This window comes from Puntigrus tetrazona, chromosome 25 (genome assembly GCF_018831695.1).
Source record: "Puntigrus tetrazona isolate hp1 chromosome 25, ASM1883169v1, whole genome shotgun sequence".
NCBI classification, from domain to species: domain Eukaryota; kingdom Metazoa; phylum Chordata; class Actinopteri; order Cypriniformes; family Cyprinidae; genus Puntigrus; species Puntigrus tetrazona.
The window spans coordinates 129136-152584 of record NC_056723.1 but is presented as its reverse complement, the minus strand read 5'-3'; the positions used below and the strand labels follow the sequence as shown (position 1 = coordinate 152584).

The 23449-nt window shown below is 42.0% G+C and overlaps 4 protein-coding genes and 1 non-coding gene across 13 annotated transcripts in view; 3 read left to right on the top strand and 2 right to left on the bottom strand.

Annotated features, from left to right (window-relative positions):
• LOC122330369 (cingulin-like protein 1) overlaps window positions 1–4585 on the bottom strand; it is an 11193-nt gene extending 6608 nt beyond the window's left edge. The window contains exons 1-7 of the mRNA XM_043227312.1: window positions 4452–4585; window positions 3478–3929; window positions 2765–2861; window positions 2595–2689; window positions 1492–1579; window positions 955–1062; window positions 737–885 (exon numbers count right to left, since the gene is read on the bottom strand). Of these exons, the coding sequence (XP_043083247.1) occupies window positions 737–885; window positions 955–1062; window positions 1492–1579; window positions 2595–2689; window positions 2765–2861; window positions 3478–3929 (989 nt within the window). The 5' untranslated portion in view covers window positions 4452–4585. The remainder of the gene's footprint in view (window positions 1–736; window positions 886–954; window positions 1063–1491; window positions 1580–2594; window positions 2690–2764; window positions 2862–3477; window positions 3930–4451) is intronic.
• A 1627-nt stretch (window positions 4586–6212) lies between these two features.
• Window positions 6213–7963, top strand: pclaf (PCNA clamp associated factor). The gene is made up of 4 exons (XM_043228416.1): window positions 6213–6380; window positions 6968–7054; window positions 7552–7735; window positions 7810–7963. Exons 1-4 carry the CDS (start codon window positions 6335–6337, stop codon window positions 7844–7846), a joined length of 354 nt encoding a protein of 117 aa, XP_043084351.1. The 5' UTR covers window positions 6213–6334; the 3' UTR covers window positions 7847–7963.
• Window positions 7964–8967: 1004 nt separating this feature from the next.
• Window positions 8968–12771, top strand: zgc:114188 (40S ribosomal protein S17-like). The gene is made up of 5 exons (XM_043228738.1): window positions 8968–9098; window positions 9750–9901; window positions 11886–11991; window positions 12087–12152; window positions 12653–12771. The coding sequence occupies exons 1-5, from the start codon at window positions 9096–9098 to the stop codon at window positions 12728–12730; spliced, it is 405 nt and encodes a 134-aa protein (XP_043084673.1). The 5' UTR covers window positions 8968–9095; the 3' UTR covers window positions 12731–12771.
• LOC122331376 lies at window positions 12175–12298 on the top strand. Its single transcript, XR_006248160.1, has one exon. It is a non-coding gene; the product is annotated as a small nucleolar RNA SNORA71 (small nucleolar RNA).
• A 4543-nt stretch (window positions 12772–17314) lies between the features above and the next one.
• Window positions 17315–23449, bottom strand: part of srpk2 (SRSF protein kinase 2) — a 33525-nt gene continuing 27390 nt past the window's right edge. For 3 of the 9 annotated variants that reach the window (XM_043227580.1, XM_043227581.1, XM_043227584.1), the window contains 6 exons: window positions 23227–23327; window positions 23031–23138; window positions 22888–22957; window positions 21214–21306; window positions 20501–20593; window positions 17315–19084 (listed from right to left, as the gene is read on the bottom strand). In XM_043227580.1, coding sequence (XP_043083515.1) covers window positions 18900–19084; window positions 20501–20593; window positions 21214–21306; window positions 22888–22957; window positions 23031–23138; window positions 23227–23327 — 650 coding nt within the window. In that variant the 3' untranslated portion in view covers window positions 17315–18899. Of the gene's footprint in view, window positions 19085–20500; window positions 20602–21213; window positions 21307–22887; window positions 22958–23030; window positions 23139–23226; window positions 23328–23449 lie in introns of all 9 variants that reach the window. The other 6 variants (XM_043227582.1, XM_043227586.1, XM_043227583.1 and 3 more) reach the window with 4 other exon arrangements.

Genomic DNA, 23449 nt, shown 5'->3' with positions numbered 1-23449 from the left:
ACATAGGCTAACAAATAAAAGTGTAATCTGCAAGAAAATAAAAATGTTGCACAAAAATTGTATTTCTTATTTTTATTTACCTTTTTATTCAGAATACAATTTGTTTAAAATTTGTACTTGAACAAAAAAAATTACAAGAAAAAAAAAGCTTTTTATTCATCTTATCAAAATACTAAATTCAAACCGACCTGAAGGTCTTTCAGTGACACTGCTTCCATCCTTACTGTGCTCCGTCACTCGTCCACAACCTGACTTTACAAAATACTTTACTTCCGAGATCAATACTATCAGAGACAGCCGTCAGCTACAGTGTCACATCAGACTGAATGTTGAAAAATTAATTTAAAAATTCCACTCATTCTCTATTATAGGAGAGGAAGAATTGTACAAAATTAAAGTTAAATCATCTAAACCAAGCATGTTAGCATCTAAACTGAATGAGCTGCTTCCAGAAGTCATAGATCCTCTTTTGGCTGTAATTAATTCATTATTTTTATTAGGACATGTCCCTAAAATCTTTATATTGGCTGTCGTTAAGCCTCTCATTAAAAAGGACCCCCATCAGTTCGTAGCAGTACATGAGAAGGTATCATATTGATTACAAGTGAAATATGGAGTACCTCAGGGCTCAGTACTAGGACCGTTACTTTTCACGCTTTACATGTTACACACTATTTTATGTGTGTGTTTGTGTCTATGGTGTGTGTGTGTGTGTGTGTGTGTGATCTCCACTCACTGATCCAGCGAGGTCTGCAGCTCTTTCTCCATGTCGGTGACTTTGTGGCGGAGCGTGATCTGCTCCTGTTCGCTCCTCTCTAGCTCCTCCTGCAGTCTCCTCAGCTCAGCGTTCCTCTCCTCTTTCTCATCACACAAACTCTCGTTGTTCTGCAAAGACACGCGTGGCGTCAGACGGGACACACACTGACCGACTGTGGTCACATCTCATCCAGTCACCTGCTGGGCGTCCTGCAGCTGCTGCTGTAAGTGAGTGACATGTCTCTCCAGCGCCGCCCTTCTGTCTTTAAGATCTTTCACCTCCTCCAGAGGAGCCGCGAACTCCGACTATTCAATACACACGAATCAATCAAACAGAGACTGCTGGAAAGACTCACAACACGATAAGCACAGGACTAACATATGGAGAGATTTAACACACTAGAATAAATACATTTCTATAATGAAACTTTGCAATATGTCACGGCATAATGAAATAAAGTACAATGAAATACAAATAAATATATTGGTTGCAACATTACATATTAATTTGCTTATTTTATTTCCCACTTTATTTGTTCTTTGAATTTCTTTTATAGTTTACATACATACAAAAACAACTGTATTTTGTATTCATGCTTACATTTAATCATACTTATGTTTTTAATGATTTCCTCACATAAATATTTATTTAATATAGTCTGAAAGCAGATCCCATATTCAGTAAGAGCAGCTGTAGTTTAATGTACTATGGTACCTTTGTAAATGTCTGCTCACCTTCTCCAGCGCTCTGAACTTCAACATGTGGATCTTGTCAAACATCAGCTCCACCCTCTGTCTGATAACAGCTTCACCCTCACAGGACCTGAGTGAAACCAGCCGCAGAGTCACAGCCGTCTGATCAACATGGCACTAACACTCTCTCCAAACCGGCTGAACAATAACTTCATTAGGTGACAGAAAGCTGGCTTGTCTTTGCGTCAGCACATCTGTGTTTATCTCCTCTGAGGAAGAACAAACAAAGTCCTGCAGGTTTGGAGCAACATGAGGGCGAGTAAAACAAACTAGCTAAACTACCGGTTTTATTTCAGACCGTCTCTCATGTTCCTCAGTATCAGGAATAAACTCCTGTGTGGAGATAGAAGACAAACAGAGTTTGAAGTGGATCTGCGGTCTTCCAGCTGTACAAACACCAGAGGAATGAGGAGGAGCGCTGCATTCTGGGACATAATGTCTAATATGTGACGTGTAGCGTAATCCTGAATTATTACCTTTTTCATACACCCAGTACTGTTGAGTTATGTCACTAAATTATGGAATTAAGTTACAAAATAAAAAGGAATCATATTCAGTAAGAGATACTGAAAACAAAAAATGTAATTAAATTACAGTTATTTATAAAAATGTTACCTACATATAGATTTCATTGATTTTATTGATTTCTTTCATATGTTGCAAACTTTAATTGTTTTTGTTATACCTGTGCAAAGATTTAACTTCAAAAACAGCAGCATATCTACAAACTATTTCTTGTTATGGCTTTAAGTTTGTATTTAATCTCAGAATTATCTGAAAAGTAAGAAGAAGTGCTGTGTTTTAACATTCAGGTATTACAGTCTTATTATAATATCAAGTGATGAAGGATTTAAAAAGTCTGGCAGTAATCAGTGCTGATGCTTTCTTTAAATGTTTTAAAGCTATTAACAGTTGAATACATTACACTTATTACATTTGAGTTGGGTAACTGGTAAACTGCAAATAACTTTTATATATTTCCAAAGTGACCTTTTCAACTCTGGCTACATTACATGATTTTATTCACACAAAATCCCATGCATTTCTCACATGTATATGACAGACCTGAAGCAGCCGGCTCTTACCCGTCTTTCAGGTAGTTAACCATCACTAGTTTAGTGGTTTCCTCGTCAGGATGATCCGGAAGCTCTCGCCGTCCTTTCAGAAGATCAGGTGTGGCCTTAGAGACACAATGAAGCGTGAATCAGTTCAGATGAATCAAACACAATGACTCCTGAGTGTTTGCTGTCTCTACCTGTCCGCTGTCGTTCTCCTCTGTGACCTCTGACCTCTGCTGCTGCCCTGCAGATGTGACCTTTGACATGTCCGCTCCGATCCCACTCCCATCCGACCTGGACCATAAAACAATAGTGATAATTACTACAATGTTCATGACTTTTCTTTGGTATTAACATAATATAACTTGTGCTTTTATATAAATTCATTTAGATGACTTCCTTTTATACAAATACCTAAAAAACATAGTTTCTGGTTACATTTTTACCATGGTATTGAGGTGCTATGTGTGAATGTCGAATGTGTTTTCTAAGAGACAGATGATCAATATTACACTGCCCTGCAAACTGTGCTGAAGATAAGCATGAAGTCAAGTGTCATAATTCTATTTTGATGATTGAAATAAATACCACTCATTAGAACAAGCAGAGGTACTAAGAAAGTAATATGCATTGCTAAGAACTTCTTTTAGACAACTTTAAAGGTAATTTTCTCAATATTTATATATATATATATATATATATATATATATATATATATATATATATATATATATATATATATATTATATATTTATTTATTTATTTATTTATTTATTTATTTATTTTTTAATTTTTTTATTTTCAGATTTTCAAATAGTTGTAATCCGTCAGCTTTCAGATGATGTATAATTGCGCTTATGCGCTTATGAGTGGTCCAGGCTGTCGTTGTTGGTCATCTCTTAGACCCTACCTGCCCCTCTCCTCCTGTGGTCGGCCCCGGCTCCGAGGGGACCCTGGGCCCTGTGTCTCAGAGCCGAGTCCAGATGGCCTGCAGATGATGTGAGACGGCCAGCAGGTAAGGCTCTCCACCGACAGCTCCTGGACTCCGGGCCCCGGGATCCGGGCTCTCTTCAGCGTCACGGGTGAAGAAGGGCTGCTGTGCTGGAGCGCCGGGCTCCTGAGGGCCCTCAGAGACCCGTGGTGATCGGGCCCAGGGCTCGAAGCGCTGGAGGCACTGCCGCTCATGCTGGACACAAACTCCTGCTGCTGAGGCTCCGTGAGGAAGATGTCTGGATACTCAGGTCTGCCCTGAGCGTTCAGGACCACGTACGGCCGGCCGGAGATGCCCTGGACCTGCACTCGGACCCCAAACGATCCTGAAGAACCCGGAGACTGAGAGCGTCCAGCGCCGAAACACTCCATCTAGAGAACAATCAGTGACTCTGAGTCCAGACGCCGGAGAGTCCTGACACACTCACACTGACCTCAGCGTGAGAAACAATGAGTGTTTAGACGCTCTGCACAGACTCCTATTGTTCTGAAATACAGCTAGTGATAAAAACTACAGACTCACCCAAACAGAGAACTAAAACAACTTCATTTACCACATTTTATACCCTTATTTCAGGTTTAACTCATTTGTCCTTGAAATATGATGAAGTAGGTATAAACACACACACATAGCCTGTATAATTCAGACATAATCTCACAAACGCACACAAATCCTTAAATAGATTCTGAATTCATTCACATCTTCTTCTCTTTCTAACAGACTCGTGATGAGGCGATAGGGTTTCAGCTACTGATAGAAACCATTCCTCACGTCGTAAATCGGTTCATCAGAGGAGAAACTGGATACTGATTGAAACGGTCAGTATAAACTGTTAATAGAGGAGTTCTTGTGATGGCGAGAAGTGAAGTTATTGTGGATTAAAGTGATCTTACCGCTGCAGTCTTCAGTCACAAACCCAGAAGTTCAGCGCAGAAAGTCAGCGAGCAGAGATGTGGACACGCCCCTCGGCTCTGATTGGACAAGAGCCAGACGAGTCGGCTTCTCGGACCCCGCCCCCGACTCTCTGGGGACCCGCCCACACGCGCGTTAGATTCTATTGTTTTTATAGTGACCAAACCCTAACTCTACACGAGCGAGATCTGACGGACATTTGGAGCAGAGATGTTTTGAATGACCTCAGGTTCTCTCTCTCTCTCTCTCTCTCTCTCTCTCTCTCTCACACACACACACACACACACACACACACCTGAGGCTCCGAATCTGCTGTCATTAACATGTTTAACCCTGAATCTCCAGTAACACCTGATCTCTTCAAGGTGATCCTGAAGCTGCTGCAGAACATCAGATCTTCAGAATCAAGCTCTTCTATCAGCTCTCGTTCAGATGAGTGTGTTCACAGCTTTCTTTACTGGCTCTTCATGGCTCCTGATGTTGATGGATGAGGGCCGACGCTGGTGACTCTGCCAGGGGCCCGGGGGACTTCAACACTTCACTTCACATTTCTTATTTTTAAAATTACAACTTAAGGAAAAATCTTATGTTTTCAGATTGTGCATTTTTCCCCTAATTTTATGAAGCGTAAATAGTGTCTTCTGTTTGAATGTTTAATCTGTGTCTCCATGTAGTACACGGTGACTTTGAAATGGCAACAAATAGAAATGCAACCGGACCGGTTTCCTATTGGTCTTCTTCAGCAGTTTAATAAACTGAAGTGTACACAAACACTCGTGCATTCGGTGTTATTAGTGTTATTTCTAGTAGAGGTAAAAACAGAGCATAAACATGCACGGATCATATTGTGGTTTAGTCCACAGAATGTGTTTAGGACTGAACAATGTTTCCTGGACTCCTTCTTCCTCGTCATCTACCAGATGAGCAGCTTATTATTCTGCTCTGTTCAATCGATACGACTGATCAGCTGTTTCTGACCCTGAGCACAGCACAAAAAATATTTCATTATAATAAATGTATAATAAATCAGTTTGACAGCATCTCAACAGAAATAAAGCGGATCAGAGACTGAGCTCCTGATTCAGTTCATATCCAGGTTCATCCTCTACAGAGTTATTTAACACCTAATAAAGAGTTTATTGAATGATCCCAGCACAAATCCAACAAATTATTAGTGCTTTAAACATATGTAAAGATTCTGGTGTGATTGGGTGGGCAAAATATTTTTTTCAACAATATTGACTGTATTTTTCACACCTTTCTCATTCGTACTGTTTCAAACCCTTTTAACTTGTTATATTTTAGTCCACTGAAATGATATTTTGTAGGTTTTGAATACAGGTGTGCTCCCTATAAATCTTCACAGAATACTGTTTATCCTGTATAAGACAGTTTCTAGATGAACGAACAATATCTGAATCGAGTGATTTGGCGCCAAATAACTGTAATAAACGTTTTCTTGGACGGAGTCTGCTCTCGGTTTGTGAACAGGCTGTTTGAACGAATCTTGTTGCGAGTCTTTCTGTTTTGCCTAAAACAAGTTTCCCTTATAAGGGATCACTAAAGTAGACTAACTGAATGAATCCGCTCCGGTTCCTTTTGCCTCCATTTCTGCGCGTGACGTCATCGGGGAACCGCGCGCACACCCGACACTGCCGTTACCATGGAAGCGTTTCAGTCCTTTAAAATTGGAGCGGCGTAGCCCACAGTCACGTGTCCCGTGTTCCCGGTCACCCATTGGCTGGCGCTCCGTGAAGTCACGCGATCTGGCTACTCTTTTAAAAAGACGGCGGGAATCGCTCGTTTTTTTCAGTTCTGTGGAAGCTATCGTTCCTGTCTGACGTTCATTCGCAAAAACAACGCGATGGTGCGAACTAAAGCTGATGGCGTTCCCGGCTCTTACAGGAAAGGTAAGAGAAATGCCACAAACCCGCTTCACATCAATCAGACTGAAGGAGAAACCTGACGCGGGAAACTCCTGTGATAAGCGCGCCTCTGAAGCGCGCTAAAAGCCGCACGCACTGTCGGTATTATAAACATTAGCATTATGTCGGCTTTATCAATCATCTCCCGCCAATCTGATGTGACTCGAACATTAACACGCTGATTAATTCAGTTAAAGTAAGATGCTGTTTTTATGAGGGGGAAACTGCTTTTACACCTATATGGATGATATTAATCTGTAAACATTTATTTGTTGTCTAGCAACCATCGTGAAAAACTGACGCTGCTGTGAATGTAGGACAGAAGTCATTCAACTAGTTTTTCCAATCCAAATGGTCTCATTATTGTTTGAACACAACGTTAGTGATTTAACTGCCAGTGGGATTTTTTTTATATGGGTTTAATTCGTTCTGAATTAAATGGCGCCACTTTCACATTCATCCGCGTCGCGTCACAATGAAGCGTTCCGGAAGTAGAATTGGTTTTATTTTCTGATGCAGCTGTCTCTTGTGCCGTTTTTGTTATTAATAAACCTTTTTTTCCTTCGTTGCAGTCGTTGCCGCGTCTGCTACCCGGAAAACTCCCAGTGCCTCCGGATCCGTGAACGCGCACAGCAGCGGCGCGCAGTCGGGCACGCCTGGTGAGTGCGCGCACGTAAACCCTTGTCTTTTCAGTTGTGCGTAAGAGATGTATTCTGGCACTTTTAGACCTGATTTCACAGACAAGGCTAAACCAGCATTATTAGTTCAAGGTGTTTTAAGATGTTTTAAGATCAGTCAGTTCAAGTTCCTTTCATTTGAAATGGATCAGATGTATAATTTAATCTGGCACTGGGTTATTTATTATAGTACTATATTAGCCTTGACTAATCTAAACTAAAGCTGGTTTCACAGACGTGTCGTTCCTGAATGTTTTCCTGCTGGAGTCAGTTAAACACTAGATCCTGTCTACTAGTATTATCTGAAGTCTGTGTGTCTTATGAGAGCATCTTTAGAATTTATTTTTCCATTACTGACCGTTTACCGGTTTAACTCTGAAGTGATTAAATCTCTAGTAGGATCTGTTTACTGTTAATCAGTGCTAGTGTAAATAACTTCATATCGGTGTTAAATTGAGTGGTGTTTGTTTTTTGCTCAGCTAAGAATAAATACATGGGTGGGAACCCTGTGTGTCCGCGGCCCACGCCTCAGTGGCAGAAAGGCATCGGTGACTTCTTCGGTGGTCCTGGTAGAAAACCAGAGAAGGAGATCTTTCATCCCACGTCTGATGATGAGGAGGAAGAGCAGGCGGGCGGCAGCGGCATAGCTAAAGCCCCCAGGAAGTGAGTGCTCAGGACTTCCTCTTCCTGTCTGAGGGTTTGAGCTGAGACTGATCTGTGTTCTCTCTCTGTTTCAGATCCAGGCCCATCATTGATGAAGAGGACGATGATTAGTTTTGATCTGTTCATGTTTTACTGACTCGTGGCCATTTTTAGTGTAAATCTTTGTATATACTTTTAATAGGATGTTTCGTTCATCTTGTACAGGTTTAATAAAGTGATTTTTCAGCATTTTCTGTTTCTGATCTTCACTGATTGTCTTGTCAAGTCTCATTTTTAAGCAGTTGTGGGGTTTTTTTTTTTGGCTGTAATCAGAGTCATCTCTTGACTGAATTCAATCTTCAGAAAACGTGTATTAGTTAAATGAGACCAAATTAATAATCTTGGTCTTCTCCATGTTGCTCCTGTTAATGTAGATCAGTGAAACTTAAACTAATCCCTTTTATTTAGCACTTAACAATACAGATTGCACTGAACAGCATAAAATAGAGGATTTATGAATCACAACATCACTTTCAAATACAGAAACATTTTGTTTAACTGCAACAGATTGATCTCCATGTGCTTGTATGGTGTGTATCTCTTTAATCAGCATGTCATGACAGCCCATTTTTGGTTAAACCCATGTGTTTTATTCTGATCAGAAATGGTTTAAAAACAAGAAGCAAAACCATTGTTCATCTGTGTCTCGACTTCTCTTAGAACCTGCATCTCTAGTGTTGTGAAGGTTTGAACGTGTTACTAGCTCATTAAATCACACTCCTGTGCATTTCATTTCCTCAATAAGGCTCATTCATATATATATATATATATATATATATATATATATATATATATATAAACTGGTTTGTGTAGATATATATAAAACAACATTGGACTCCACTGAATTGTAATTATCTTTTCAGGTGTATTTATTGCTGGGTCATGTTCAGATTCAGTATTTTCTTGAAAGCTGAACAATGAAGGAAAACTTTCACTTTAATGTCAAGCAAAGAGGGCTAATTTGATATATTTGCGTGTTAAACAGTAATTACTAGATTTGTCAGAATAATAGAAGAGCATCTAAATGTTAGAGATACAAGTAAACGCATAAAACTCTGACAGCTAGAATTAATGATCGTTTTTAGAGCAGAAATAAGTGTTTCTACTTAAAGACCAAAATCTTTCTTCCGGAAGCAGCCATGTATTTCCTGCGGTATTTATGACAGCTCTGGAGCGTGTTATGACCTGAACGTAAAGAAATGAAGCGCCGCTGCAGTGTCTCTCCTCCGCCGCTGGGGGGCAGTGAGCGGCGCTCGCGCGGCCTTCTCTGCTCGACTTCCGGTCGGGCTCTTTTTCTTTCTCTTCCGCTCTCCGGATCATCATGGTGGGTATCCGATTGTTTGACTGCTAATAATCTGCTGTAATCCGCCGCTTTCGCCGCTCGGTTCACGAAGGCAGGTAGCGGAGTGTGACGCGGAGTTGGTTTGGCGCGCTTGTGTGTGGATATGACGCGACGGATGAGCGGCGCGTGAGATAAACGAGCGATAAAAGAGCGCGAGCCGCTGCGCTTTCAGCGATAGTCTGATACTACGAGTGCGTTTCACAGGAATACTCTCAAACCGGGAGTGTTTTCACGGTGATTCGTGTTAATCAACGCACCTGACCAGATTTTGAGTTTGACTTTCTGTAAAGTGTTTCTGCTCGGCCCCATAATGCACTGCAGCTAGCAGATACTAGCATCAAGCCCCGTTCGCGCAAGAACTATAAAGAACGATATTAGCGTCTATTTAAACGCACGCTCATCTGCCGCTTTAAATTCTCCAGCTCGTGACAGCAGGATGGATTCTGATTGGCTGTCAATGTTTGTATCGTTCTAAAAGCGACGTTTCTATCGATGTAGTTCTTTAATATTAAGAGAGAATTTGACAGTTGAGCGGGCTTTACTCGAGCTCTGCTGCTGTTACGTGTGTGTGTTTATCGGCTGTGTTTCTGAACTGGTGTGTGTGTGTGTTTTATGGGCTGTTTCTCTCTGCAGGGTCGCGTCAGGACCAAGACGGTGAAGAAGGCCGCCCGGGTCATCATCGAGAAGTACTACACCCGGCTGGGCAACGACTTCCACACAAACAAGCGCGTCTGCGAGGAGATCGCCATCATCCCCAGCAAGAAGCTGCGCAACAAGATCGCTGGGTGAGCCAGAGCCCCACTGCATGCTGGGACGCCGCACCGAGTCAGTGTCTGGCTGACTATTAATGAGTTATTAGATGTGTAACGAGCTGATGATGTGACCGTCTCCGTCGATCGCTGGCCGTTCCACTCGTTTCTGCTCTGAGCTGACTCTATAGTTCTATAGTTGTTTTGATGAAGCGTGTTCCTGGGTGTTTAATCTGCTAAACAATGGCTCTCTGCAGGACTACATTCACCTTTCCAAAGATTAAGGTCTAAAAAGGTCATAAATTCGTGTCGCAGACACAGCGGTAAACTCTTCCTCAGTATTTCTGGTGCAAATATCTGAAAGATTCACTTAGTTTCAGGTTTTAGTTTACAAAGAGTTTGATTTCAAACAAGAACAAATATCTTCCAGCTGGGGCTGAAACGTGTTTCTCTTTGATAGAAGTATATTTTCAGGGCACGCTGGCAGAGGTTTGTTCTTGTTTTAATCATAAGCTCGCTTCTTCTTTAAGCTTTGATCAGTTTCTCACACAAGACGTGAATGAGTTGATGTTTGTCCAGTTAACATTTATACTGAGAAAGGACGGCAGTGCGAGTAGAGATTCAAGCTTTCTTCTCTATAATGAAAATCAGCGGTCTGCTGGAAGTGTTGTTTAGAGACCGTACTGATGTATTGCGTTTCATTCAACGGATAACTTCTTTACTTGTTCTTAAACGCTCCTTCATAAACGTCTCGGGTCAGTTCTCTGGTGTGATTGATCTGGGGTTCAGTGTCTGGGCTTCAAAAAAACCTTGAATATTCAACAGTTCAAATATTTGTTGAATTTAGAATAAATCTTTACATTCAAATCCAAAAACAGTGCGTTATAATTCTAGGTGTTTGTGAGGCACTCTTAAGACGATGTAAGTCTCGCTCTCACGTGTCTGTGTTCATCTAGACGGGCTGTGTCTCATTCAAAATATTTAGTAGAATGTCCTTCCTGAGGTAAATGTGACCTTATTAATGAGGATGCTCTGGTCTGATCCTTGTGTCAGTATTTAACCCTATCTGTGATCATGTGAGCTGGTTTAAAAGCTAGCGCTGAGCAGCGTGTGACGTCATGCTCCGTACCCAGCGGTTCTCAGCTCGGGGGTCGTGGAAAGAACCGTCATGAACCACTCATTAAGACTTTATTTTAAAAGACGTGCAGGAAAGCTGTTGATTCTTCTGACTGAGTGCCTGAGGAGCACGAGCTGTCCGGTCGAGGAGAAGCTGACACGGGGTTCACGTCCGTGATGTTATTAGGTGGTTGTTTTGGTCTCTATCTATCTTGTCCTGCCGGATGTGTATGAAACACGGTTAGTCACAAGGATGCTTATGGTCTATTAGGTAATTCTGCCTTTTCCTTCAGAATCAGATCTGTTCTCTTTCGGCTCTTATCCTGAGTCTCTGGTATCAGAAGCAGAAATGCAGATCGGAGCGTCCCTTATTCTGAATATCTTGGGCCACATTAAAGGGTAGCAAAACTGTTTATTGATTTGTATTTATTGGTAAGATTGCTATTTTAAGTATGAAACAAAGCCTCATATGCCAAAGTTTATTACAGTCAGTGGATGGGAGAGATTTCTATCTGTGTTCATAATGAAGCTTGTTTAATGGATGATGAAGCACTAGCTGACGGCGTCAAAGAAACACTAATGATCTGACCAGTCCTAAGGGTCCGTTTCTAAAAGTGAGATTCATAAATGATCTGGTTTGTTAGGACACTATTTATCTGAGATGCATCTATTTAAAAATCTGACATCTGAGGGTGCATCAATTTTGTAATGTGTATTGTAGTTTTTATTAATATCCTAATGATTTTTATCATAAAAGAAAAATGTATAATTTTGGCCCATACAATGTTTTCTTGTCTAATGATGACCGCTGCTCCAGAAACCTGTGTTTTAGTGAAAGAACAGCGAGTGTGAGGCGGCGTCTCTGAATGACGTGTGTGTGTGTGTGTGTGTGTGGTGTGTGCAGGTATGTCACACATCTGATGAAGCGTATCCAGAGAGGTCCAGTCAGAGGAATCTCCATCAAGCTGCAGGAGGAGGAGCGCGAGCGCAGAGATAACTACGTGCCTGAGGTACGTCTCCGATCGACCCTGCGCCTTTCACACAGTCTTAACATGAACTCAGTCCTGATGATGATGATGATGATGATGTGTGTGTGTCTCTGCAGGTCTCTGCTCTGGACCAGGAGATCATCGAGGTCGACACAGACACCAAGGAAATGCTCAAGCTTCTGGTGAGTCGTTCAGTCGCTCGAGTCCTGTGTCGAAAGTGACTGTGGAGTGACTGTCTCCAGGTCATTGATAGTACAGGAAGAAGAAGTGAAAGACTTTCCCGTGTTTGCTGGATCCTGTTCCTTACAAACCTCGACTCTTTCACACACGCTTGTTTTTGTACTTTTTTTTTTTTTTTTTTTTTTTTGTACACTTTGAGAATGTTGTTGTTTTTTTTTTTTTTTAATGTGAGTTTATAGGCTTTTAGACGTGAGATAAACAATGAAACACTTTGTTTTTGAGTGAAATGCTTTCATATACATGGCTTCGGTGAAGCAGAGAGCTTTCATGATGCATTGTTTCATATATTCTAGAGAGGGAATCTGTGTCTCTGGTGATTTTAGTTAAACTCAAGGCCGGTCTTGTTTTGTGGAAACGGTTTGAGCTCTACTCCTTGTTCTCAGGGTCTTAAACATGGAGTCATTGGTTCTCTCCTCACTAACGCTGTTTCTCTCTCCGTCAGGATTTCGGCAGCTTGTCCAATCTTCAGGTGACTCAGCCTCCGGTCGGCATGAACTTCAAGACTCCTCGTGGCGTCTAGACATTTGTAATATATCTCTTAATAAAACGTGGGGAAAACAACATTGTTGTAAAGTCTTTATTTCTCAATATTAACATTCACAGACTGAACTGTTGATTTTTGTGTTAGTGGCTCATAAAAGTAATAGTTCACCCAAAAAGTACAATTTCTGTCCTTTACTCGCCTCAAGTAGTTCTAAAGCTGATATTTTAAATAAAAGGCTGTTTTGGGTCACCATTGACTTCCGTCGAAGAAATTCATACAGGTTTGTAACTAGTTGAGACTGAGTAAATGATGACACGACTTTTTTTTTATGGGTGAACCATTCCATTGTTCACATGAAACCATTAAAGGGATAGTTCACCCAAAACTAAAATGTGATGTTTGTGTGCTCTGGGGGTCACCAGATAGTCTGTAAGAGTAAAGAAACATACACGGGCAAAAACAACCTGCGGCTCGTGACTGAGATGGAGGTAATGAATCACTTTTATTTATATAGCAATAATTAACTACAGGCCTTGTAATGTTTGATTTTAAATGTCACTCTTTGATATGAGCATCTGTACAGTTATTGCATCCTGCTAGTGGACTACGAGATGGAAATGGAAATCTTTCACAGCTGATTTGTCAGCAGTATTACGAGCGCCACCTTCAGGAATTACAGAAATAAAGCATGCTTTTGCAGACCGTCTATATACCTGACAGTAAAGAGTTTAGATGCTGCTGAAGCGTGATCTGAAGGAGTTGTTTTTTTTTTCCCCAATGGTCAGAAAATCAACTATTTCAACCATTTAAAAGAAGTGAAACAAAATTAGAATGTTCTTTAAATAGAAATCTATTGGTTCGAGAATAACCATATAAATAACATATAGAATAACCATATATATATATATATATATATACACACATACACGTATGTCTATAACAACATGCAGTAAATCGTAAAACTGAGTGAAAAACAGTGAAATACAAACCAGTGGGTTCAGAATTGAGACATACATTAAAAAAAATCACATGATAAGAAAAACAGATCTTCAACATCAAGCAGCAAAACGAACTGTTCTGTACAGCTAAAAATAGAGAGGTTTCATACGCTCCCTCAGACATTTTCCTAAAAAATCAGGGTAAAGAAATAATATAAAATAATACACAGGTTTTATCATGTCAAGCAATTTTTTGCAAAAATTAAGTGACATTGATGCATCTTGTTCCTTCCGTGAGTTTTCTTCTGAAACTGTAGCTTATTTCTTTTGGGAATGACCTTTTGTTCAGTCTTTACGAAATAAGATTAATGCCCTGATTAAAAAATTATATATATATTTTTTATGCTAAAGACAGGCATTACCTAACCTGATATTTATTGGAAAGTTTTATGTTCTTAAATGTAAATGTACTAAATGTCAACCCCACGTTAACACCTTCAAACAAGACCTGCAGCTGTATTTAAATACAATTTCCACATCTGTTAACAAAAAAGCTATAAAAACATCTACAATTTGTGCTGTTTAAGATTTCTCCTTAATCTACTGTATCTTCATTCACGTGCCTCTTTTTTATTTTATTTATTTTTGTCTCTCTCTTCTTCTCTCTTCTTCTTCCGCTTATCCGGGGCCGGGTCGCGGGGACAACAGTCTAAGCAGGGACGCCCAGACTTCCCTCTCCCCAGACACATGTGGACTGGTTGGGCAAACTCCCAGGAACCCTCCAGCATCCTGAAGAGGGTATAGAGCTGGTCCAGTGTTTCACATCCAGGACGAAACCCGCATTGTTCCTCTTGAAGCCGAGGTTCAACTATCGGACGAATTCTCCTCTCCAGTACCCTGGCATAGACTTTCCCAGGGAGGCTGAGGAGTGTGATCCCCCTATAGTTGGAGCACACCCTCTGGTACCCCTTCTTAAAAAGAGGAACCACCACCCCGGTCTGCCAGTCCAGAAGCACGTCCACGCGATGCTGCAGAGGTGTTTCAGAGCTTCCCAACAACCTCAGTGACCTCAGCCAGGGTGATGGTCGAGTCCCCCCCCTGTTCCCTGGCCTCTGCTCCCTCAGTGGAAAACGTGTTGGCGGGATTGAGGAGGTCCTCAAAGTATTCCTTCCACTGCCCGACAATATCCCCAGTCGAGGTTAGCAGGTTCCCACCAGCACTGTATACGGTGTTGGCAGGGCATTGCTTCCCTTTTCTGAGGCGTCGGACGGTTTGCCAGAACCTCTTTGAGGCTGTCCAATAGTCATTTTCCATGGCCTCCCTGAACTCCTCCCAGACCCGAGTTTTTGCCTGCAGAACCACCTGGGCCGCGGTCCGCTTGGCCCACCAGTACCTTTCAGCTGCCTCAGGAGTCCCACGAGCCAACCAGGCCCGATAGAACTCCTTCTTCAGCTTGACGGCATTCCTTACTTCCAGTGTCCACCATCGGGTTCGGGGGTTGCCGCCACGACATGCACCGGAGACTTTATGGCCACAGCTCCGGACGGCTGCGTCGACCAAAGAGATGTCTCCAGCCTCCCTCGGGATCCGGTCAAAGTTCTGCTGGAGGCGGGAGCTGAAGATCTCCCTGACAGGGGTCTCTACCAAACGTTCCCAGCAGACCCTCACGGTACATTTGGGCCTGCCAAGTCTGTCTGGCCTTCTCCCTCGCCAACGGATCCAACTCACCACCAGGTGGTGATCAGTTGACAGCTCTGCCCCTCTCTTCACCCGAGTGTCCAAGACATGCGGCCGGAGATCAGATGATACAACCACAAAGTCAATCATCGACCTCCACCCTAGGGTGTCCTAATGCCACGTGTACCACGTGTATGAGCAAGCCCACACCAGCCCGCCGCCTCTCACTGCGGGCAACACCAGAGTAGTGAAGAGTCCAGCCCCTTTCAAGGAGATGGGTTCCAGAGCCCAAGCCGTGCGTGGAGGTGAGCCTGACTATCTCTAGCCGGTATCTCTCGACCTCCCGTAACAACTTAGGCTCCTTCCCCCTGCCAGAGAGGTGACGTTCCATGTCCCTAGAACTAGGTTCTGAGTCCAGGGGTTGGGTTGTCGAGGTCCCCGCCTTCGACTGCCGCCCAAACCACAAGGCACCGGCCCCTTACGGTCCCTCCTGCAGGTGGTAGGTGTGTTTTAAAGCTCGTATACTGGTTTAAACTGGTCCAACATAAACTAGCAAAGCTCCAGCTCAAACCATTCAAAACATACTAGCATATGATTTTGTTCACGTACCTTTGGTTTATTGTTTTGAGAGGTGATCTAAATATTTGCGGATGTGAAAGAGATGATAAAATGTACATGTGCTGCAGTTCTACACTCACCAGCCACTTTATTAGGTGCACCTGTCCAACTGCTTATTAATGCAAATTTATAATCAGCCAATCACATGTCAGCAGCTCAATGCATGTAGGCATGTAGACATGGTCGAGACGATCTGCTGCAGTTCAAACCGAGCATCAGAATGAAGAAAGGTGATTTAAGTGACTTTGAACGTGGCATGATTGTCGGTGCCAGATGGGCTGGTCTGAGTATTTCAGAAACTGCTGATCTACTGGGATTTTCTCTAGGGTTTACAGAGAACGGTCTGAAAAATAGAACATGGTGCAAATACCTTGTTGATGCCAGAGGTCAAAGGAGAATGGCCAGGTTCAAGCTGATAGAAAGACAACAGTAACTCAAATAACCACTCGTTACAACCGAGGTATGCAGAAGAGCATCTCTGAACACGTTCAACCTCGAGGCGGATGAGCTACAGCAGCAGAAGACCACACTGGGTGAAGCTCCTGTCAGCTAAGAACAGGAAACTGAGGATACAGTTCACACAGGCTCACCAAAATTGGACAATAGAAGATAGAAGATTGAAAAAACATTGCCTGGTCTGATGAGTCTCGATTTCTGCTGCGGCATTCGGATGGTATGGTCAGAATTTAGCGTCAACATGAAAGCATGGATCCATCCTGCCTTGTATCAACGGTTCAGGCTGGTGGTGGTGGTGTAATGGTGTGGGGGATATTTTCTTGGCACACTTTGGGCCCAATAGAACCAGTTGAGCATTGTGTCAACGCCACAGCTTACCTGAGTATTGTTGCTGACACTTTATGACCACAGTGTACCCATTAGCTACTTCCAGCAGGATAACGCTCCATGTCATAAAGTGCAAATCATCTCAGACTGGTTTCTTGAACATGACAGTGAGTTTACTGCACGCCACAGTCACCAGATCTCAATCTTTGGGATGTGGTGGAACGGGATATTCACATCATGGATGTGTAGCCGACAAATCCGCATGAACTGTGTGATGCTATCATGTCAATATGGACCAAAATCTCTGAGGAATGTTTCCAGTACCTTGATTAAGGCAGTTCTGAAGGCAAAAGGGGGTCCAACCCGGTACTAGTAAGGTGTACCTAATAATGTGGCCGTACTTCAGGTCAGGAACCGGTCACCTGACCGGAAACTATGAATTAAGTGGATGATGCTGAACTTCAGACAGACTTTACTGTGGGATATTCTTCATCACAAGAGATTTGTGTACATTCAGAGCATGACTGACCAGATACTGACTGCTGCGCATCTTAAATAAACTCATATGAAGAGCAAGAATGGTGGAAATGTTCAGACAATGTGATCCATTAATTTACAATTTTATTAAATCTGTCAATGAAAAACAAAGACGCATTTGTGGAGTTGGGAAGAACAGTCAGCGTGAGACACATCTGGAGCTTCCGGTGCAAAAGTTCATCATCATATCGCTATTATTGCAAAAATCTTCAATAAAATTCATGACTGTCACACGAGTCCTCACAGAGCAGCACGAGTCAATGTCATGAAGGAAGAGACAACTGAATAAAAACCAAAACAAAGGAAATAAAACATCTCAGAATAGACGAAACACAATCACCTTATTACGACTAAACTCTGTCACTGTCACAACATCAGAGAACTGCTTTTCTTTTAAATGAATTTAAATATTTTTAAAAATATTTCACCATCTACTTTTATTGCGAAAATAGGCAACTGGACTAACTGTGACGATGACGAAAGAAGATGTGTTTTGAGTAGCGCGAGGCCACAGGAACTGCTGCGGCGCGTCTCCATGACGACCGCGTGTTTATCTTGAGCTCAAGCAGTTGCGAGTTTTTTGGACAGTTTGCTGGATCTCTGTAAATCGGTACGTTTCCCTGAACAAAAAGTACAAACACAAGTGCAGCCATGGCCGTCCTGCAGGAGAAAGAGCAGAGCCCGCCGCAGAACCAGGAACCGAAGCTTCGAATCAAAACATTAATCCAACAATCTCTGGTGCTTGCGCTCCACGAAACCAAGCGTCTCTTTGTCTTCTGGATTCATATTTCCCAGGGCAGTGTGTGTGTGTGTGTGTGAGAGAGAGAGGGGTGAGGTTTGTAAACAGCTCCACTGCAAAATCTGATTGGATGGTGGGATGAAAGAGGCGGGGCTTCATGCAGAGGGACTCAGGTGGGCTTCCTGTCAGAAACACCGACTAGCACACACACACACACACACACAATTTCACATTCTCACAAACACACACTCTCTCACACATACACACACAAATTATACTCACACACACAATCTCACTCTCTCACACACACACACAATCTCACTTTCTCACACACACACACAATCTCACTCTCTCTCTCTCACACACACACACACACACACACACGGTGACTCTCATACTCACAGTCACTGAGTCCGTAATGTTTGTAAATGTTTGAATTTGTAATGTTTGTAAATGTACAATTATTTGTTTTGCTAGGACGTTCACAAGAGTTTAGCTGAAGGCACGAGTACATGCCGCCACTGATCCACACTCTTGTTTCTTTAAATGAAATATCATGATATTTAATCAAATAAAGGAATAGAATATATTTTATCTGATGAAATTATTTCTTTCTGTTTTCTGCGTGTAAAGTTTAGTTGAATGAGGCTGACGCAGACTGAATGAAGCTTTTGTGCGAGTGTTTTAGTGTTAGTGGTTGTGAGTATGCAAGTGTGTGTATGAATGAGTAAATGTTTGTGAGTTTGTGTATGTGCGTGTTTCAGTGTGAGTGTGTGTCTGAGTGTGTGTGTGTGTGCTGAAGCCCGCCCTCGCCCCTCTGAAGCCTCCTCTCTCTGGCTCTTTCTCTCTGATGGCAGCAGGCTGAAGGTCAGGACGGGGCCGCAGGGGTCGATGAGTCTGAGGGGCCAAAGTGCTACGAGTTCAGCCAGGGGTGGTTGAGGCATTCTGAGGCAGAGGCCCGTTTCTCCGGCACCATCTCCAGCATGGGCAGCAAGAAGTGTGTGAAGTGACCAGCATCCTCAGCTGACCAACCGTATTTCTCCACAAGAACATCAAACAGAGACCAGGGCTTGAGCTTGGTGATGTGCCTCAGTTCACCTGCAGAGAGAGATTCCCCAGATCAGCAGCTGCTGCACATTACTGTAAGACCTGCCCACTTCATCACTGTAAGACCCGCCCACACTATTACTGTAAGACCTGCCCACTTCATCACTGTAAGACCCGCCCACACTATTACTGTAAGACCTGCCCACTTCATCACTGTAAGACCCGCCCACACTATTACTGTAAGACCTGCCCACTTCATCACTGTAAGACACGCCCACACTATTACTTTAAGACCTGCCCACACTATTACTGTAAGACTCGCCCACACTATTACTTTAAGACCTGCCCACACTATTACTGTAAGACCCGCCCACACTATTACTGTAAGACCCGCCCACACTATTACTGTAAGACCCACTCACATTAGTACTGTAAGACCCGCCCACACTATTACTGTAAGACAAGCCCACTTCATCACTGTAAGACCCACCCATACTATTATTGTAAGACCCGCCCACATTATTACTGTAAGACCCGCCCACACTATTACTGTAAGACCAGCCCACTTCATCACTGTAAGACCCGCCCATACTATTATTGTAAGACCCGCCCACATTATTACTGTAAGACCAGCCCACTTTATCGCTGTAAGACCCACCCACACTATTACTGTAAGACCAGCCCACTTCATCACTGTGAGACCCGCCCACACTATTACTGTAAGAGCCGCCCACATTATTACTGCTTGCAATCCACTTTGAGTTACTCATTGTTTACTTGTGTACATCAAAAAACACATTAATGCAAGATACACTATTTTTGTAACAATACTGCGCACACAACAACACTGTAAGTCCCACCCACACTATTACCGTAAGACCTGCCCACACTGTTATATTTTTTATGTAAGACTCGCCCACATTAGTACTGCTAGTAATTTATTTCTTTACATGTTTAAACTGCTGGGAATTTGGAATTTGACTTGTATCAGGTCAGATTGAGTAGTGGATATAACGTGAATGTTGTGTAAAATAAAAGTTTGTTTACATACTATGTGTGTGTAGTATGTGTATATATATATATATATATATATATATATATATATATACACACACACACACACACACACATACACATCTATATATTAAGGGAAAATATGTTAGAATTATATATAAAATATTAGATTTTTCTTGTTCATGTGAAGCATTACTACTCTTATCTAAATAACCAGAGAGTGTTTTAAGATTAGGTGACCCTACCATCTGTCCTGCTGCTGTTCAGCTCCACACAAACACTGTACAATTACACATAGTGTGTAAGCAAAATGTTACTCTGACTGCGATTAATCACAAATAGTCGTTTTAAAACTCTAATTATCACACAGTCCTAACTGTGCAATATTTTTGAGTGATCCGAATCGGTCAAGCTCCTCAACAGCGGAGACGGACGCCAGACTGTCAATGTTACCTTTTTTTGAGAAGAACTCACGGCTGTATTTTCCAGCTGCGAAGATCTTGCGGGGGATTTTTCCCAGTAACTCCATAATCAGAGCGATGTGGTCTGACCCCCAACACACACAAACACACACACACACAATATGAGTTATTCATGCATCGGTGCAGGAGGACGGACGCTCACACACACACACACACACTCACACACACACATAGCTCTGATGTCCAGGTGAAACCAGCCGGATTCAGATTAGACCCAGCAGGACTGACTGTCATTAAAGAGGTCATGAAATGAAAAATCAAATTGTTCTTGATATTTACACATAAAAACACAAAGCATATTTCATTCCTCAACACAATCTGCACCTAAAAGAATTGAGCTTATATTTCTAAGCAAATGAACAAGCATGTTTTTGTCTTTTTTTCTTAATTATGTGGCCAGTATTTCTTAAAATCTTTTAGTGGAACCTACAGCAGAGCTCTTTTTGATGGTTGCTGCCGTTTCTTATAGAGTTGATGCCCAGTGAAGTAGAGTTAAAATGAGGATGAAAAGTAATCTTTTTTTATAAATTTTGAAAATTGGTGAAAAAACTCACACAATGTAAAGAGATGAAAATGCAGTTCATGACCTCTCTAACATCAAGCCACAAAGCTTCAGTCTTGCTGTGTGTGTGTGTGTGTGTGCGGCAGCGCTCGTGTCCGTCCTCCCTCTGTCTCTAACACTACCTCTCCGGTTGAAGAATTCTCGGGAATATTTTCCAGAAAGAGCAAAGTGACGAGGAATGCAGCCGAGAAGCTCTATGATGTGAGCTATATGATCTACAGGAGAGAGAGAGGAAGAGGAGGGGAAGAGGGAAGCGTGATGGGAAAATACAGAGGAAGAAATCAGAAGGGAGAAAGTGGAAGTTTAGTATCGGCTAAAAACCCTAAACACTTTCTGACATTGAATACTAACAGTTACACTAAGCTTTCAGCTTCGTTTGAGTGACAGTGAAGGACAGAATCAAGATGACAGAGTGAATGACAGAAGCAGATGTGTTCAGAATGGTGTATTAGCGTACTGCACATGTGTCGTTCTCAAGCACGATAGTTCACAAAAGGGCTTGAAATAGTTGCTTCTGATTGGTCACTTGTGTCTAGCCATGTTTACGTATACGGTAGACGGTATTGTCACAATATTGAAATTTAGTGGTTAAAAAAAGTGATGTCATATATAACACTATAACACGTTTAATAGTTTTTTTCTTATAACAAAAATATATAAACGTGTAAATACAATAAAGCAATGCACAAAAATTGATAAAGTTACAATTTTTACAAGTTTATAAAGTGCAAAAGAATTAAAAGACCAGTTAATGCTTTAACGTTATTTATGAACAAAAGCTACATTTGCTACAGAAGTTAAATCTTTTTTAAAAATAATACAATTCTTAGTTTATGTTAACTTGAGTTCATTTAAAAAAAACTGTGTTTATGACACAGTTTATAATTACTTTGATTTTAACAACGTATCATTAAATATTTGAATTACCTAAGAATTTTTCATTGGGAGTTTAAGTTACCTAATTAATTAACTCATGTTAAATAACGAAGCCCTAATTTAAAGTGTGACAGAATAATAAAGAATTTAAAAATAAATGGCGTATTGGAACAAAATATTAAAAGTACTTATCGCTGTGATGAACAGTACTACAAATACAAAAATCAATTTAAATAATTTCATTTTGAAAGTTTATGGCGTTTCCCGGGCAACGGTCTCTGCTGTCAGAGAGGGAATGACTCTCTCATCCGTGCTCGTTTACATCAGAGCGCACACCTTTGATGTGCATTTGACCAGTTAATGGGAAAAGTGTTCTTAAAATATGTGTCTGCTTGTGTCATTGTGTGCTCTAATGACTCTAATGAACTGTATTATTGTTTATTGTCTCAGTGCTCATTCATGCTGACATCAGTATCTCATATCCATTTACTAATTTATAAAGTAGTTGTATGATTAGTGGGACTATATCCAGTCAGTTAGCCTTTTTCACATTCCGGTTATATGAATCCTTTCCTAAAATCGCACAGTGTTAGCCGGGGTTAAGGCACTTAGTTATTTTATCATACGTTAGTGAATCACTAACGGTTCATCTCAAGTGACGGCAAATTTCTTCATACCGGTAAATTGCTGGAGAATTGCTTTAAAAAGGGCCTGTTCACACATGATCTCTTTCCGGCAATTTACCAGATATGAAAGGACCTATTGTCTGATTAACCCTATCCCTAGCCGTAAAAATTCATTTTTTTGTAGAAAACCAAGGGTGATGGTAAACATGTTGAAGACAGCAGTTTACAGCGTGCTGTACGAGATCTACACCATTCTGAGCTTTAAGAAGGCGAACACAGGCGGCTGAGCGGTACCTTCATCACGAGAGTAGTCTTCACCAGAGTGTGGCTCAAACAGATAGTCCCCGGTGGCCAGCTCAAACGCCTGCGGACGACAGACAGATCAGACTCAGTGACAGACAGCAGCAGCAGCAGACGAGAGCCGCTCGGATGCTCACCATGCAGGCCGTGCTCCATATATCAGCAGGAGTACTGTATCCCGCTCCGATCAGCACCTCGATGGAGCGGTACTGCCGCGTCTGGATGTCCTCAGTGAAGTGCTTGTGCTGGAAACGCATTGATCACACAGCTCATGTCCAGCCGTACACGGGAATTTACAATCATATGGACAGTCTGTTCTGTAGGACATCTTACCACCCAGCATGCATTGCCCAGATCGGCGATTTTGACTCTCAGAATGTCTGCGTTCCTCGGATCCAGAGGATTCACCAGAAGATCGGCCGCTCTGACCCTCACTGCAGACGGACAGACAGACAGAAAGAAAGATGAACAGACAGACAGGAGATAGAGAGAGACAAACAGATGGACAAAGACACAGAGACAGATGGACATATAAACAGATGGAAAGACGGACAGA

Bases quoted from the DNA above. Each gene is read 5' to 3' on its own strand.
- pclaf (XM_043228416.1), top strand. From the start codon at position 6,335: ATGGTGCGAACTAAAGCTGATGGCGTTCCCGGCTCTTACAGGAAAG. The intron at 6,381-6,967 runs GTAAGAGAAATG...CCTTCGTTGCAG, and splicing joins TCCCGGCTCTTACAGGAAAG to TCGTTGCCGCGTCTGCTACC. The intron at 7,736-7,809 runs GTGAGTGCTCAG...TCTCTGTTTCAG, and splicing joins ATAGCTAAAGCCCCCAGGAA to ATCCAGGCCCATCATTGATG.
- zgc:114188 (XM_043228738.1), top strand. The intron at 9,902-11,885 runs GTGAGCCAGAGC...TGGTGTGTGCAG, and splicing joins CTGCGCAACAAGATCGCTGG to GTATGTCACACATCTGATGA. The intron at 11,992-12,086 runs GTACGTCTCCGA...GTGTCTCTGCAG, and splicing joins GAGATAACTACGTGCCTGAG to GTCTCTGCTCTGGACCAGGA.